We start from the raw sequence: 15,716 nt of genomic DNA on the forward strand, positions 1-15,716 counted from the left end.
AAATAAAGGTTGGGATGAAAGGAAATCATCCTGCCACCGGTAACCGGGATGGTTGAGTTCTTCCACCAGCCGGACCAAGGAGAAAGAGGATGGATTCAATGGGACCATGTCAACTAGCTGGGCTGAGGTGGCCTACTAGCTGTAGTGAACGATGAGTTTCCCCATCCCACCTCTCCCACTGAGACAACCCTGGTCCCAGGGGGACCTCAAACTGACTCAGACACTGGACTCCTCCCACAGACCCAGGCTCCCCAGCCTGACCTGCAAATCCATCATGTAGCAAAGCAGGACTTCCGCATGCTTTCTGACCCACACCAACATCTCGTGTGCCAAACAATCTACCTCTGCGCAAGAACTCTCCAGAGGGTTGGGTGGGCAAGCCTCGTGACGCCTTGCAATTTCCCAAGAACACAGAAAATGTGGAAAAGGGCCATCTCCCAAATATTTGGCCAGTCACCCTTCATTGTTGGCCCTCTATCTCTGTCTGGAGAGGAGGCAACGCCACAACTGTGGTGGTTTTAGGAGTGGGTGGACCCCGGCCAAGAAGGCCTGGGCTGACCAGAGACGGGAGGCAGAAAAAGTGGGCAGGTGGTTGCAGCTGAGGCACGCAAGTGTCAGAGGGTGGTGTGAGGCAGCTGCTTCTCTGGGTTTCTGAGATGCAGGAGGACTTTGTGTGCTGGGTGCTGGACATGCTCCGCTGATGTCCGGGTGTGTGGTGTCCTCTTATCCTAGTCACCCTGAGGGGTGGTCCTGTCCACTTGAGGGAAGCCTTGTAGTTAGAAGCGACAGCAGGGTCGTGCCTGGCGCTCTCCAAGGGAATTGCGTGGGTCCAAAGGAAGTTATATAGGCTCAGGGCCTACACCCCTTTGAGTGCAGCGCCTGCAGTTGGAAGAATGCGTATCTGCGGAGCTGGTGCCCGCCGTGAGGTGGTCGGCAGCCCCATGCACCGCGAACCCGTCTTAAGCACCTTGTGTTTCTGAGGTGAGCCTGCTGGAAACAGGCACCGAGAGCAGGGGAGGTTCAATGGCTGGTAATGGCATACAGATTCCCGGTCCTCCAGGGACGTTCCCAGGGAAACGTGTCCTTCGAATTTGGGCTGTGCGCAAAGGAACCTTGGCGCCGCGATTCTCCCTTGTCAGTGCTGGCCTTGGCTCCCCTTCTCTACCACGTGCTCCCAGGGCTGCTACAAGCGAGCTGCCCTCACAGCTGCAGGAACGTGGCCTCGGCTCCCACGCTGTCCCCCATCCTCTGCCTCCTGGCTGACCTCACGTGCCTCACACCTGGCTCCTCCCCCCAAACAGCCCCCATACCCCCCGAAGCCCGATGACTATCCCCTGCTGCCAGCCATCCCCAATCGGCAGCCGCAAGGATATGGCTCTGGCCCACAAGGCGGAGATGCTCTGTGGCCTGGGGCATTCACGGAGCCCAGCTACAAGTGAAGGACCTCCAGCGAGTCCATTGACGGCCCTGGTGTGCTCGGTCCAGGGCCAGGCTGTGCCCACTGGCCCTCCTTCTGCCACCCCACGTCGGGCTCCACCTCAACCACCACCTCCACCTCAGCCATGATGTCTTCCACCTTCAGCACCGCCTCCTCTTCCAAGGCCGCCTCCTTGCTCTGTACCCCGGCCGTCCTCTCCAGCATTGCCTCCAGCCTGAACACGGTTTTCTCCTGGGTGCTCCCACAGACCCCGGGCCTGCGCAGCCCAGCCCAGCCCATGCCCCGCACCCGTAGGCGCTGGGGGCCCGCTCCCCAGCAGACCCGCTCCCTGAAAGACCCACGGGCGTCGCCCTGCTGAGAACCTAGTCCCACACCTATGTGGACCCAGGTTTCCTGAGGAGCTCCGCTGGACCCGCAGATCCCGCACCGGCCAAAGGGCTCCGGTCCCCAGCAGGCTCAACTGCACACAGGAGCTCGGGAGCCAGAGGCCCCGGCCCTGGGCTTGCAGAGCCCCACCAACAGGCACCGCAGCCGCTGCTGCGGGTGCGGGAGCCTCTGGGTCGTCAAGGCAGTGCACAACAGCGTGCGCGCAGGCCGACAATGGCCAACCTTGGCGGCTGGCCTCTGGTGTGCCCAGGGCATAGGACAAGAGGCCCTTTGGAATGCTCCTTGGAGTACAGCATCCTCAGGGAGGAAGCATGGTACTCGGAGCCTCTATTTGCCTCGACCTGTGAGAGTGTGTGCCGGGGCTCTGGCCTCTACAGCAGATCAATTCCACCTCAGCACAGGCAGGCGACTTTCCTCCCACGTGCCCGCCCCGATCACTTCCCCCAGGACACCCCTGCCGCCCTAGCCCCAGCAACCAGAGAGAGTTCTCTGGATCTGCAGTATTACTTCCGTACCATCTACCTGGCCTGCCTAACGAAGGGAGATGTTTCCTGTGTTCGTGACACATAGAGATGTTCATGGCTTGCCACACTGAGGATGTCAGGGCACAGGGCTGCCATGCCCACAATTCCAAAGGCCACGCAGCCCGCGTGTGCCTGGATGCCTAGATACCCCGCCCAAGCTCCAAGGGCTTCTCGGAGGAGGCTTGGGCAGGGAATGCGGGGGGTAGGGCGGCTGGAGATGCAGGCCCGCCAGTGGCTGTGCCGCCCAGGGAGACGCCCATCGCCCTCCCATTGATTGGCCACGACTGGAGGAAGTCGGCCTGGGTGCGGCCCCTTGGCCCTTCGCGCGCAGTCCCTTAAGGGGCGCCTGGAAGCCCGGCGCATGCGCCCTGAGGGCTCGCTGAGCTACCGGGTGCCATAGAGGCTGCGGCAGGGTTCCTGTGGCGTGGGTCGGGCAGCACAGGCCTTGGTGCGTGCGAGTGCCGAGGAGAGCACCGCCTTCAGGATGGAGGCTGTACAGGAGGGGGCGGCCGGGGTGGAGAGTGAGCAGGCGGCTTTGGGGGAGGAGGCGGTGCTGCTGTTGGATGACATAATGGCGGAGGTGGAGGTGGTGGCGGAGGAGGAGGGCCTCGTGGAGCGGCAGGAGGAGGCCCAGCGGGCACAGCCTGGCCCTGGGCCCATGACCCCAGAGTCTGCACTGGAGGAGCTGCTGGCCGTTCAGGTGGAGCTGGAGCCGGTTAATGCCCAAGCCAGGAAGGCCTTTTCTCGGCAGCGGGAAAAGATGGAGCGGAGGCGCAAGCCCAACCTAGACCGCAGAGGCGCCGTCATCCAGAGCGTCCCTGTCTTCTGCGCCAATGTTGTATCCTTCTCAGTGTTTCTTCGGCCTTTCTAGTGGAGAGGTGCTCTTGGGGAAGTGTAAGTGACCTTTGGGCAGCTCGGCGTCGATGTGACTCTTTGGGGAACAAAGGGGTGTTGCCACGGACAAATGTGGCTGTGGAAAGCCAGAGCAGGCGTGGGTACTATTGTCCTGCAAGCGGCAGAGAAACCCTTGGTGATGCCGAGCAGCAGACCTTTGGGGCATCTTTTTGAAGAGCAGAAGCGAGTTCAGAGCAGAAGAGGTTTTTCGGTGAATCAAGCTATTTTTAAGGGAGTGTGATTGCTGCCCCTTGCTAGTCCGATCTGGGACTGGGCGTCTTCGGCTCTAAGCAGATTCTGCCACTCCTCAGACACCAGCAAGTCTCTGCAAATCGCGCCTCCTCATGTCAGTGCAGTCAGCCTCAGAATCATACATCCTCTGTGAACACAGGAGGCCTTAGTTTACGGGGAGGGGGAGGCGAAAGGAGATCATACATGGAAGCAGATCTGAGAAATCCCCTACCCCAGCCTCTGGGTGCTCTTAGGCCTTTTTCCATGTTGCTCGTCGCTTTCCCTTCCATCGTGTATAAAGTCTTTTTGACCTAAATCAGATTGCAAACCACCCCAAGATGTCAGCCCTGATCACTGACGAAAATGAAGACATGCTGATCTATGTGGTCAGCCTGGAGGTGAGGCCAGGAAGACTGAGGCTAGAGGGTTTAACAGGGGAGGGTAAGGGAAATAATTCATTCCTGTAAGCAAGAGTGAGCACCTCACCCGAAAACGTATTTAAGCTTTCTCCACCTTGTCCTGACAGGTGGAAGAAGAGAAGCATCCTGTTCATCTCTGCAAGATCATGTTGTTCTTTTGGAGTAACCCCTACTTCCAGAATAAAGTGATTACCCAGGAATAGCTGGTGAACATCACAGGTGACAGGTGGCTCCCAGGATGGGTAGTGGAAGGAAGACGGTGGGTGGATCATTGCCAACGTGATCCAGCCCCCTTTCCACATAAACTCCTGTCTCTGTAGAATACAGGGCCTCTCATTCCACTCCAGTTGAGTGGTATCCGATTATGAAGTGGAGGCCTATCGCCGCAGACACCACAACAGCAGCCTTAACTTCTTCAACTGGATCTCTGACCACAACTTCGCAGGATCTAGCAAGATTGCTGAGGTGAGTCCTCACTGGGAAACATGAGAAATGACCCCGTGTGTTCCCAGCTGCTTGGGTCACCTTTCTGAGCCCTGATGAGGCCTTTCCCGATTGAGTCCCCTGACAGATCTATGTAAGGACCTGTGGCGCAATCCCCTGCAATACTACAAGAGGATGAAGCCACCTGAAGAGGGAACAGAGACGTCAGGTGAGCCGCTAGTTGGAACTGGAGCTGTTTGATGCCCAGTATAAGGGGGTTGACGCACCTGCCTATTCAGGGAGCCTGGGTGCTCATTTCAGAAATGTAGAAATTGAGGCTCCTTTGGTACATGTAGAAATTCCTTGAGAGGAAGACAGAGAGTGACAGAATCCAGGACGTTCATGGCATTGGGCTGAAAAGGCACATTAGAGACTGCACTGCAAAGCGGGTTATAGCTGTGGAGTCTTAAGCCCAGTGAAGAATCGTCCATTTCCAGAATCAATGAGAAGTAAATCTGAAAATCATTCAGTTCAGTCTGTGGCACTTGATTCCATGACTGTCAACCCCACCGGCAGTCATCCTACCAACCCCATAAGATTGGGCTCCCTGAATGTGCGTCCTGGTCATCCTTGCCCCAAATCACAAAGGACTGTTTAGATTGATGGATTTCCTTAAGCTATTGCCCTGTCAGATTTCTGTGTGCTTTTAGGGTACAGTGCATCTTGTTAGCTGACTCCCCTCACAGACAATACTGGGAATGGGGCAGGGATTGCGCAGAACAGTTTGTAACACGTGGTAGGAGGAAGTTTAAGGGATCACAAATGGGGAAGGGATATCCTTTTCTCAGCGGGCCCCACAGTTGAAACATTTCAAAGTATGGCTCAGAGAAAATACGTTTTAACGTGAGTTTGTGTTTCTCTAGGGGACTCCCAGTTGTTGAGTTGAATATGATGGAGCATCAGATTTTACCTAATACAGCAGAACTTCTAAAATGTACAACAGTATGCAGGACAGCAGTACTCAGCATGGTCTTATGCACAGGAACTAAAGGAAAAAGAGATCAAGTCACAAAAAAATCAGGAAGAGCGTGTAAATTTGGATTGTATGGAATGAAAAATAAACATTCTCAAGGATGTGTGACTCTGTGTCTGTGTGTGTGTGAGTGTGTCTTCCTCTGTGTTTGTGTTTGTGAGTGTGTGTTGTTTATCCACTTTATTCGAGTGTCATAATGAATTGATCAATCCATGTGGTTTATTTTCTTCATGGAAATAACCAGTCTGCGTTGGAGCTGGGCCTCTAAAGTTGTAGAGTGAATGGGTGTGGGATGTGTTGGGATTCTTCCTACAGGACAGAGTAGGGGAGGTAAAAGCAAAAGACAGCTTAGGTGGAGGCTTACTTCGTACTGTGGAAGAGAGATAGTTCAAGGAATGGGGTTACTGGGTTTCCAGGTCCCAGTTTGCTGGGACCTCCAAAATCCTTCATTTTGGGTATCATAATACACAGTAGATAAGCACAGGATGATGGAAATCTTAAAGTTTGCTTTCGTGTTGAATTCACATGTTCTTTTAAAGGTGAATGCATAATCCTTTTCTAGGACAATCAGCCTCTCAGGACTTCTGAAACATCAACGTGAGAAGAAATGGGCATGTAAGGTGTATGGAGGGACTGTGGGAAAGGTGACAGAGGCATGTGGGAAGGCATTCAGGATACGCTTTTGGCATAGATGACTAAGGGAAAACACAAACTTACAGAAGTGTGGGGAAAGGGGGTGGATTAGTGGAATATAAGATTGTTGGAGAATCCATCCATGGACTCTCTTGTCACTTGATGACCCAGGATATGGACACTCTTGTGGATGTTTACATCTTTAGTTGGGTTAAGCTTTTCTCCAAGTTTCTATGTTAGGTGAGGAGCCAATAACGTATGTAGCTAACAACACTACAAGTGCATTTTGTGCTCTTGCAAAGTCTAGTGAGGCTCTATTCTCCGTCGTGATTGGCACTGCAGATTGTATCTGCAGCCCAGGGCACTTTAATTTTCTGTGGCCTCTTCAGCATACTTTGCCTAAGGTTTAGAATGTAAAGCGAATATAGTTGCGGAGTATGTGTTGCAAGCCTCACACAGGAGGACAGAACATACAGCTTTCATTCGTGAGTGGGAGGCTGCTTCCCAGGAACCCCTGTGTCTATGCACAAGACAAGGGGTTGCCTCTGTCAAGGATGGGACAGGAGGATTTCAGTGCCGGAGGCAGAACTTTCTTTCCTGTTCCCAGATGAAACAGTTCCAACATGAGCATCCATGTTGACCACATGCTAATAGAGTGCTAACATTCCTGTCCCGTATAGACTCTGGTCAGCACAACTTCTGTGAGAAGAGCTATGTTGTTTCAGGGAAGAGGGTTTGACAGTCAAAGTTCCTGAATCTGTTGTGGTGCCTTCAATATGCATTCTACCCCTCCTGCTCGCTATCAAAGCAGTTGAGCTTTGAAAATCTATCGCCTGGTTTTGTCCCTGCTCCTATGCAGACAGCTGAAGCTGTGGAGCAGGAATCTTGTCCTCCTCTGACTACCGTCCCCGTGACCCACAAACACAGGAGAAACAGGTTTTCTCCGCAAATTATTCTGAAAACAGTCGGAACTTTTTGGCCCCGTCAAGCTGCCCTCTATCTTACTGTGTGCGTGTCAAAGACACTGTGTCCAATACAGTATCCTTATAGTGGGAATGGGGCAACAGATTGGTGTGTGCATTCTGAGCAACTCAGATTGGGAAACGCCTGGGGCTTGCCTATAATGAGGTCGTCTTAAAAGGTCTTGCCCCAAATTTAATGCATAGGAAAAAGTTGAGGAAAGGGTCTCGCAATGATTTTTCTAGGAGGTAAATTGATAAGAAAAAGACCATAAATAGATGCCAGGGCTAGTTTTGGAGCCAGCCTTTTTTAATGTGGTTTTAGGGGAGGAGCTTTTTCCAAGGCACGCAGCAAACCAGGAACTGTCTACAATGGATGGGTGTGCCATGGGTTGGTAGTTCAGCCATATTACCACCCACCGAGTGAATGCAGCAGACTGGGCTTCTTCCTTGAATCCTACGTGCAATTCAGTCTAGTGATTTCACATGAGATCCCTTTCTCTGGTATTATCACAGATCGTGCTGAATTTTACAGGCTGTGTAACGCTTCTTCCACTGAATATCTGTGCACTTGGGCCACAGATGCTAAGGGCACTGAGAAATTTGCATTGTGCCTCAGTAACTCGGAAGCACGTCTGTGATTTGTACTGACAGGGTCTTGGTGTCTTTTCATGTTTAAACTACCACGTGTGTGTTTGTGGTTGTGTATGTTTATTTCTCTGTGCGGATTTGTATGTTTTCTCTTACTCCACCTATGTCTCCGTGGTTCTGATATTTTTCCACACTCCCTGCGGCAATTTGCACATGCCTATCTCTACAACCATTGTAGACTTTGTATCTGTGTCTTTGAACATCTATCACTCTCTCTCCCTTCCTTTTTTCCTTTCCTTCCTTTACACCCCTCCTTTCATCCTTCCCTTGCTTCCCCACCACACTCTCTCCATCTGTATCATCTATCTTTCTATTCTCTGTCTGGGTTTACTTTCTAATTCTGAATTCAAGGGCATTGAATTGAAAAGAAGCACTCTTTGTACCTTTTTGTCTTTTAACTTATTTGGGGAATTTGGTGTGTTATTATTTACAGTGTTCTCTCTGCCCTTTCTCATTGTTCTCCCCAGCCGGGGCTGTCATTATGTGAAAGCTGGTTTTCTTCATCGGATTGCGTAGGCTCTAATGATGTTTTGTTTATTTTGATTCTCCTCACACTAGGTAGTTGTAATTTACCTAATGTGACTGTTTTTTTGTTTGTTTTCTGAGAATGGGTCTTATTCTGTCTTCTAGGTTGGACAGCAGCCCCACGATCTCAGCCCACTGCAGCCCAGACACCACACACCCATGTGACCCTCTCAACTCAGACTCTCACACACCTGGCAGTACAGGTGCATGCCACCCCTCCCAGCTATGTATTAGTTAACTAAATACTTACTTTTTGAATGTGGGTCCATGTTGCCCCAGGCTCATCTGGAACTCCTGAGTGCAGGCAATCCTCCCACCTCAGCTTATCAAAGTGCTGGGATGACAGGTGTGACCCATGGCCCTGCCATGGCTTTGTGTTTTTTGCTTTTTACTTCCTCCACCTCACGTCTTCTTTTGAAACATGCAGTGAAGGTTTCAATTCATCGACTATAGTCTCTGCGCCTGGAATTTCTATCTATCAAATCATCATCAGCATTCATTGAGATTTTCATTTATATATATATATATATGCATATATAAAAATAGATATACCCACACACATAATATACATATATATGTATATATGTATATATGTATATAAACACATGTATATACATATATACATGTATATATGTATATATATACATGTACACATATGTATTTATTTCTCCAGTTACCATAAGAGCTTGCATTCTTTCCTGTGTCATGAAAAAGACTTTGCTAGAAAAGAAAAGCACTGCTTTATAATAGAATACTTTATTGACATTTATTTTGTTAAGGCATTTTCAAAATTGTATGTTTAATTTAAAAATGTCATATGAAATGTTACATATTTATAACTTAAGGCGTGATGTTCAACAGGTCATATACATTATGAATTGGATAGATCCAGCTAATCAACATATGTGTGACCTCACATAGTTGTCATTTTTGTTGTGAAAAAACTTGACATGAACTGTTTTAGAATTTTTTTAGAGAAAGAATATGTTACCACTAGTTATAGTCAGCATGCTGAAGTAAATATTTTTAACCTATTCCTCCTTTCTAACTAGAAATATGGGTTCTTGATCCAGCATCTCCTCAGTGCACCCTCTTCACGCAGCCATTGGAGTCACTACTTCTGTGAAGTCCGCTTTTTTGATTTCATATAAGAATGAGGTCATGTGCTAATTTCCTTTCTGATACCTGGCTTATGTCACTTAACAGAATGGCATGCACACATTCAGCAGATTCCCACACAGTCTCACAACTGGCAGGATTTCCTGACTTATTATTGCAGTGCATATTTCCTTTCTGCATATGTGTTTTTGCCCCATTTTTTTAATCCACTTATCAATGGAGGGACACTCAGGTTGCTTCCGTATTTTGGCTACAGCAAAAACGTAATGAGTGCAGCAATAATTGCGTGGGTGCACGCACTGCTTCAACATACTGATCTGTGTACTTGTGGGCATGCCCGGGTATTCTGATTTGCTGGATCATATAGTGGGTGGTTCTGCTTGTAGATTTCTGAAGACTGTTTATACTTTAATAAAAGCCATAAAGCTTCTTTAATGCCTGCACTAGTTTACATTCTCACCAACAGTGAGCAGGGAATTCCTCTTCTCTTTATCCTTCACAGAAATTAGGGTTTTCTGTTTTCTTTTGTTTGTTTGTTTGTTTGTCTTTTGGATAATAGGCATTCTGACTGAAGTGAGAAGAAATCTCATTGTGTTTTTGATTTGCATTTTCGTGATGGATTGGGGATACTGAGGACCTTTTAGTGTGTCTTCTGGGCAACTGTATGTCTCAGTTTCACAAATGAGTCTTCGCAGCCTTCGCCCATTTGTTTTCATGCTATTGAGTTGTTGGGAGTTCCTTATGTACTGTGACTATTCACCCATTAACAGATGTATGGTGATCCAATCATTGCTCCCATCCTGTAGGATGCCCCTTCTGTATGTTGAGTTTTCTATGGTGTGGTGAAGCACTTTAGTTTGATATGATTCCATTCTCTGTTTTTGATGGTGTTTACTGTGTTCTTGCAGTCACTTTGAGACCATCATTGAACACACGGACGCCATGGAGCTTCTTCCTTGTGATCTCTTCTGCTATTTTTATCCTTTCAGATCTGACACTGGAGTTTGGTGATAAATAATCCACTTGTAAAATCCTTTGTGTGGCTATTCAGATTTCCCCAACCTAGTTTATAGAAGATACTTGATTTTGCATTGGGCGTTCTTGCTTCTTTGGGTAAAGGCGGTGAGCTGCAAATGCAGTGACTTAGTTCTGGGCTCCTGTTGTTTTTCCTGAGCTCTAGTCTCTGCTTTTCTGCCAGTGCTATTGTATTTTGGTACAAAAAGTTTTGTAGTAGTATATCATGAAGTTAGGTAGTGTGGTGGCTCCAGCTTTGTGCTTTTTACTGGATTGCTCTGGGTTTTCAGGATCTTCTGCCATTTCATAGCAAATTTTGGATTCCCAGATTGTTTTTCTTAGAAGATTGTGTCATTGATATTTTTACAGGGGTTGTATAGAATCTGAGGATGACTCAGGTAGTAGTGATGTCAATGCCGTTTAGACAATGTGCGTGTTTGTGTGCACATGCTCAGGGCCAAGAGACACTGGGTGTCCCCACCAATACTGAGGTGGGCCTTAATATCCAGGCAGATTGCCTTCTGGAAACACACAGAATGTCCTGTTCTGTTTTGCCGTCTCTTCACATTTCCTCCCCTGTGAGCCCTGTGTGGTCCTCCAGATTCCCTGTGCGGTGGCCTGCCTTTTTTGGGGTGGGGAGTTGGTGGGTGAATGAGGATGGCGGAGGGAAGCAAGCATGTCAGTGGAGCGTGGTGTCATCCAAACGGTACTTAGCAGGCCTGGGAGAGTCATTCTGGGAGGACGCAGACCTAGACAGGCCTCAGGTGGGCATCTGTGTGGAGGGTGAGAGATCCCTGGTTGAGCCCAAACTGAACCCCAGGTAGAAGCAAGCCTCAGGACAGGGAAGTAGCTAGCAAGGGATGATGAGGCAGCTATCCCTTGATCCTGGCTTCCCACCCATTGACCTTAGCTACTTATGCCTATTCAGCAGATTACGGTTCCCCCATCGTGAAATGTGGGTACCACAGTTCCCTGATGGGCATTTCTCCACCAGCCCATGATGGCCTGAGTTTCCTTACTGCAGTCTCCTCCCTGAGCCTTGGCTTCTCTATGTGTGTCCTACCTCCAGGACCCACAGGCCTCTCAACCCCCAGCCCTGGGCTGCTTCCCTAGCCTCTTCTCTGTTCCCTCTCTGAGGGCCTAACTTCCTTGGGTAGTGCTGCAGAATATAGAGCCACAGGCCCTGGCTGATGATCTGGTGGACCGGGCAAATTGGCCGTGACAGGTCAGGTTCTGGTTCAAAGCCAATTCCTCCGATGCCAAGGAATGTCGAAGAAGGTCCTTTGCGATGATGCCCCATAGCTGCCCCACCTCAGCAATCCTGCCGTAACCTGGGCCGTCACAGTCAGACAACCAGCTGAAGAAGCTCAGGCAGTGACCTGCGGGAAACTCGGGCTTTCACTTGCATGACCCTGGAACCACTGGACTGCAGTGGAGCCAGTCGCCCTGTATCCTGGAGGGAGACGAGTCAGGAAGGCTCACGCCAGGCCCAGCTTCCGAGGTACTACCCCCTCTACTCCTCATGGAGGATACCAATGCAATACTCCTTAGTCATCACTTTGTTTCCGAAGTAAATGTTGTGATGAAAGGCAAAATTCTTCCTACCACTTGTATTCAGGGTGGCCGAGTTCCTCCACCTGCCTGTCCAAGAAGGAGAAACAGGGCTGTGAAGGGGCAATTTCATCTAGGTGGGCTGAGGTGGCATTCTAGCCGGGGTGAAGCATGCGTTTCCCCTTCCCAGCTTTCCCGCTGAGACACACCTGAGCCCCAGAAGGACCTCAACCAGACCAGGACCGTAGCACCCTCCCCCAGACCCAGGCTTTCCATCCTGACCTGCAAATCCAACATGCAGCTCTGAAGGACTTTCTCATGGTTTCTGAGCTCCTTGCTCTCACCAGAAAGAATCAGAACTTTTAAAGTGTTCTTTACGCCAACTTAAATTTTTCATTTTGACTACCTCATGTTTTGGATGAGGCATGTATTTTTACATTTATTTTCACCCTTATTGTACCTCTATGATAAACTGCTTGCTTACATTCATACCATAATTATGTCTCAGGTTACTTGTCTGTTCCTAAAGATTCACTGAAACAAAGAATTGTATATATGCTTGTATCTTTCAGCAACCGTATGTCAGATAGCACTGCACATTACTGCAGACATCGCATATACAGGTCAAAAGGTAGACGAAGAAGAAGAAAGCAAGCTTGAAACTCTATACATTCCTAAAAGCATATCAGAAACTCACAAATAACAGTGAAATCAAAGAATGATCCCAGCCAATTCCATTACATACCTAGACTGAAATATGAAACTTCAAAGAAAAGACAGATTAGAACTTTGGGTTTGTAAAAATTTTCCTAAATAGGCATAAGTATTGGTAACTTTGTCTCACTAGAAAACGTAAACAAAAATCCATGTTTTTCATGTTTGTAAATATACATAGTTTTATATCCATCAGTTATGACATGCAAGAAGTAATAAAGTGAAAGTACAATAAAATGATATATGGAACTTCCTCAGTCTTAAAATATTCCATGGAGACTGTCAATTTTATGAAAACTATAAAGAATGCTTCATGAAACTACATTGTACAGTGCCATTTACTATTTTACGTACATTTGAAATAATCAACAATTAAAGGGAATACATCAACATTATTTAATACGAATAACGTTATTTTTCTTGAGTAATCCTGTTGAAATTAAGGATTTTAAATAAAACATTAAAAACAAATTATATTGACTGCTTTCAGCTTTGGATGAAATCATACTTGTGTATTTGTAGTAATGGGAAGCATAACTTTCTCCTCACAATTAATCTTTTATAAGGCAGGCGACTTTCCTCCCACGTGCCCGCCCCGATCACTTCCCCCAGGACACCCCTGCCGCCCTAGCCCCAGGAACCAGAGAGTTTTCTCTGGATCTGCAGTATTACTTCCGTACCATCTACCTGGCCTGCCTAACGAAGAGAGATGTTTCCTGTGTTCGTGACACATAGAGATGTTCATGGCTTGCCACACTGAGGATGTCAGGGCACAGGGCTGCCATGCCCACAATTCCAAAGGCCACGCAGCCCGCGTGTGCCTGGATGCCTAGATACCCCGCCCAAGCTCCAAGGGCTTCTCCGAGGAGGCTTGGGCAGGGAAGGCGGGGGGTGGGGGGCTGGAGATGCAGGCCCGCCAGTGGCTGTGCCGCCCAGGGAGACGCCCACCTCCCTCCCATTGATTGGCCACGACGGGAGGAAGTCGGCCTGGGTGCGGCCCCTCGGCCCTTCGCGCGCAGTCCCTTAGGGGGCGCCTGGAAGCCCGGCGCATGCGCCCTGAGGGCTCGCTGAGCTACCGGGTGCCATAGAGGCTGCGACAGGGTTCCTGTGGCGTGGGTCGGGCAGCACAGGCCTTGGTGCGTGCGAGTGCCGAGGAAGGCACCGCCTTCAGGATGGAGGCTGTACAGGAGGGGGCGGCCGGGGTGGAGAGTGAGCAGGCGGCTTTGGGGGAGGAGGCGGTGCGGCTGTTGGATGACATAATGGCGGAGGTGGAGGTGGTGGCGGAGGAGGAGGGCCTCGTGGAGCGGCAGGAGGAGGCCCAGCGGGCACAGCCTGGCCCTGGGCCCATGACCCCAGAGTCTGCACTGGAGGAGCTGCTGGCCGTTCAGGTGGAGCTGGAGCCGGTTAATGCCCAAGCCAGGAAGGCCTTTTCTCGGCAGCGGGAAAAGATGGAGCGGAGGCGCAAGCCCAACCTAGACCGCAGAGGCGCCGTCATCCAGAGCGTCCCTGGCTTCTGGGCCAATGTTGTATCCTTCTCAGTGTTTCTTCGGCCTTTCTAGTGGAGAGGTGCTCTCGGGGAAGTGTAAGTGACCGATGGGCAGCTCGGCGTCGATGTGACTCTTTGGGGAACAAAGGGGAGTTGCCACGGACAAATGTGGCTGTGGAAAGCCAGAGCAGGCGTGGGTACTATTGTCCTGCAAGCGGCAGAGAAACCCTTGGTGATGCCGAGCAGCAGACCTTTGGGGCATCTTTTTGAAGAGCAGAAGCGAGTTCAGAGCAGAAGAGGTTTTTCGGTGAATCAAGCTATTTTTAAGGGAGTGTGATTGCTGCCCCTTGCTAGTCCGATCTGGGACTGGGCGTCTTCGGCTCTAAGCAGATTCTGCCACTCCTCAGACACCAGCAAGTCTCTGCAAATCGCGCCTCCCCATGTCAGTGCAGTCAGCCTCAGAATCATACACCCTCTGTGAACACAGGAGGCCTTAGTTTACGGGGAGGGGGAGGTGAAAGGAGATCATACATGGAAGCAGATCTGAGAAATCCCCTACCCCAGCCTCTGGGTGCTCTTAGGCCTTCTTCCCTGTTGCTCGTCGCTTTCCCTTCCATCGTGTATAAAGTCTCTTTGACCTAAATCAGATTGCAAACCACCCCCAGATGTCAGCCCTGATCACTGACGAAGATGAAGACATGCTGAGCTACATGGTCAGCCTGGAGGTGAGGCCAGGAAGACTGAGGCTAGAGGGTTTAGCGGGGGAGGGTAAGGGAAATAATTCACTCCTGTAAGCAAGAGTGAGCACCTCACCCGAAAACGTATTTAAGCTTTCTCCACCTTGTCCTGACAGGTGGAAGAAGAGAAGCATCCTGTTCATCTCTGCAAGATCATGTTGTTCTTTCGGAGTAACCCCTACTTCCAGAATGAAGTGATTACCAAGGAATATCTGGTGAACATCACAGGTGACAGGTGGCTCCCAGGATGGGTAGTGGAAGGAAGATGGCGGGTGGATCATTGCCGACGTGATCCAGCCCTCTTCCCACGAAAACTCCTGTCTCTGTAGAATACAGGGCTTCTCATTCCACTCCAATTGAGTGGTATCCGTATTATGAAGTGGAGGCCTATCGCCGCAGACACCACAGCAGCAGCCTTAACTTCTTCAACTGGTTCTCTGACCACAACTTCGCAGGATCTAACAAGATTGCTGAGGTGAGTCCTCACTGGGAAACATGAGAAATGACCCCATGTGTTCCCAGCTGCTTGGGTCACCTTTCTGAGCCCTGATGAGGCCTTTCCCGATTGAGTCCCCTGACAGATCCTATGTAAGGACCTGTGGCGCAATCCCCTGCAATACTACAAGAGGATGAAGCCACCTGAAGAGGGAACAGAGACGTCAGGTGAGCCGTTAGTTGGGACTGGAGCTGTTTGATGCCTAGTATAAGGGGGTTGATGCGCCTGCCTATTCAGGGAGCCTGGGTGCTCATTTCAGAAATGTAGAAATTGAGGCTCCTTTGGTACATATAGAAATTCCTTGAGAGGAAGACAGAGAGTGACAGAATCCAGGACGTTCATGGCATTGGGCTGAAAAGGCACATTAGAGACTGCACGCAAAGCGGGTCATAGCTGTGGAGTCTTAAGCCCAGTGAAGAATCGTCCATTTCCAGAATCAATGAGGAGTAAAGCTGAAAATCATTCAGTTCAGTCTGTGGCAC

The 15,716-nt window shown here is 49.8% G+C and overlaps 1 protein-coding gene and 1 pseudogene across 1 annotated transcript; both read left to right on the plus strand.

Moving 5' to 3' along the window:
* The first annotated feature begins 2,710 nt into the window (after positions 1-2,710).
* On the plus strand, positions 2,711-5,401 carry LOC473888 (testis-specific Y-encoded protein 3-like; annotated as a pseudogene).
* Positions 5,402-13,588: 8,187 nt separating this feature from the next.
* On the plus strand, positions 13,589-15,451 carry LOC737822 (testis-specific Y-encoded protein 3-like). The gene is made up of 5 exons (XM_054677209.2): positions 13,589-14,041; positions 14,649-14,726; positions 14,855-14,966; positions 15,068-15,213; positions 15,320-15,451. The coding sequence occupies exons 1-5, from the start codon at positions 13,688-13,690 to the stop codon at positions 15,431-15,433; spliced, it is 804 nt and encodes a 267-aa protein (XP_054533184.1). The 5' UTR covers positions 13,589-13,687; the 3' UTR covers positions 15,434-15,451.
* The last annotated feature ends 265 nt before the right edge of the window (positions 15,452-15,716 follow it).

This window comes from Pan troglodytes, chromosome Y (genome assembly GCF_028858775.2).
Source record: "Pan troglodytes isolate AG18354 chromosome Y, NHGRI_mPanTro3-v2.0_pri, whole genome shotgun sequence".
NCBI lineage: Eukaryota > Metazoa > Chordata > Mammalia > Primates > Hominidae > Pan > Pan troglodytes.

Excerpts from the sequence above, each read along its gene's own strand:
- LOC737822 (XM_054677209.2), top strand. The coding sequence starts at position 13,688 with ATGGAGGCTGTACAGGAGGGGGCGGCCGGGGTGGAGAGTGAGCAGGCG. Across the intron at positions 14,727-14,854 it reads GCTACATGGTCAGCCTGGAG|GTGGAAGAAGAGAAGCATCC; the intron begins GTGAGGCCAGGA and ends TTGTCCTGACAG. Across the intron at positions 15,214-15,319 it reads GATCTAACAAGATTGCTGAG|ATCCTATGTAAGGACCTGTG; the intron begins GTGAGTCCTCAC and ends GTCCCCTGACAG.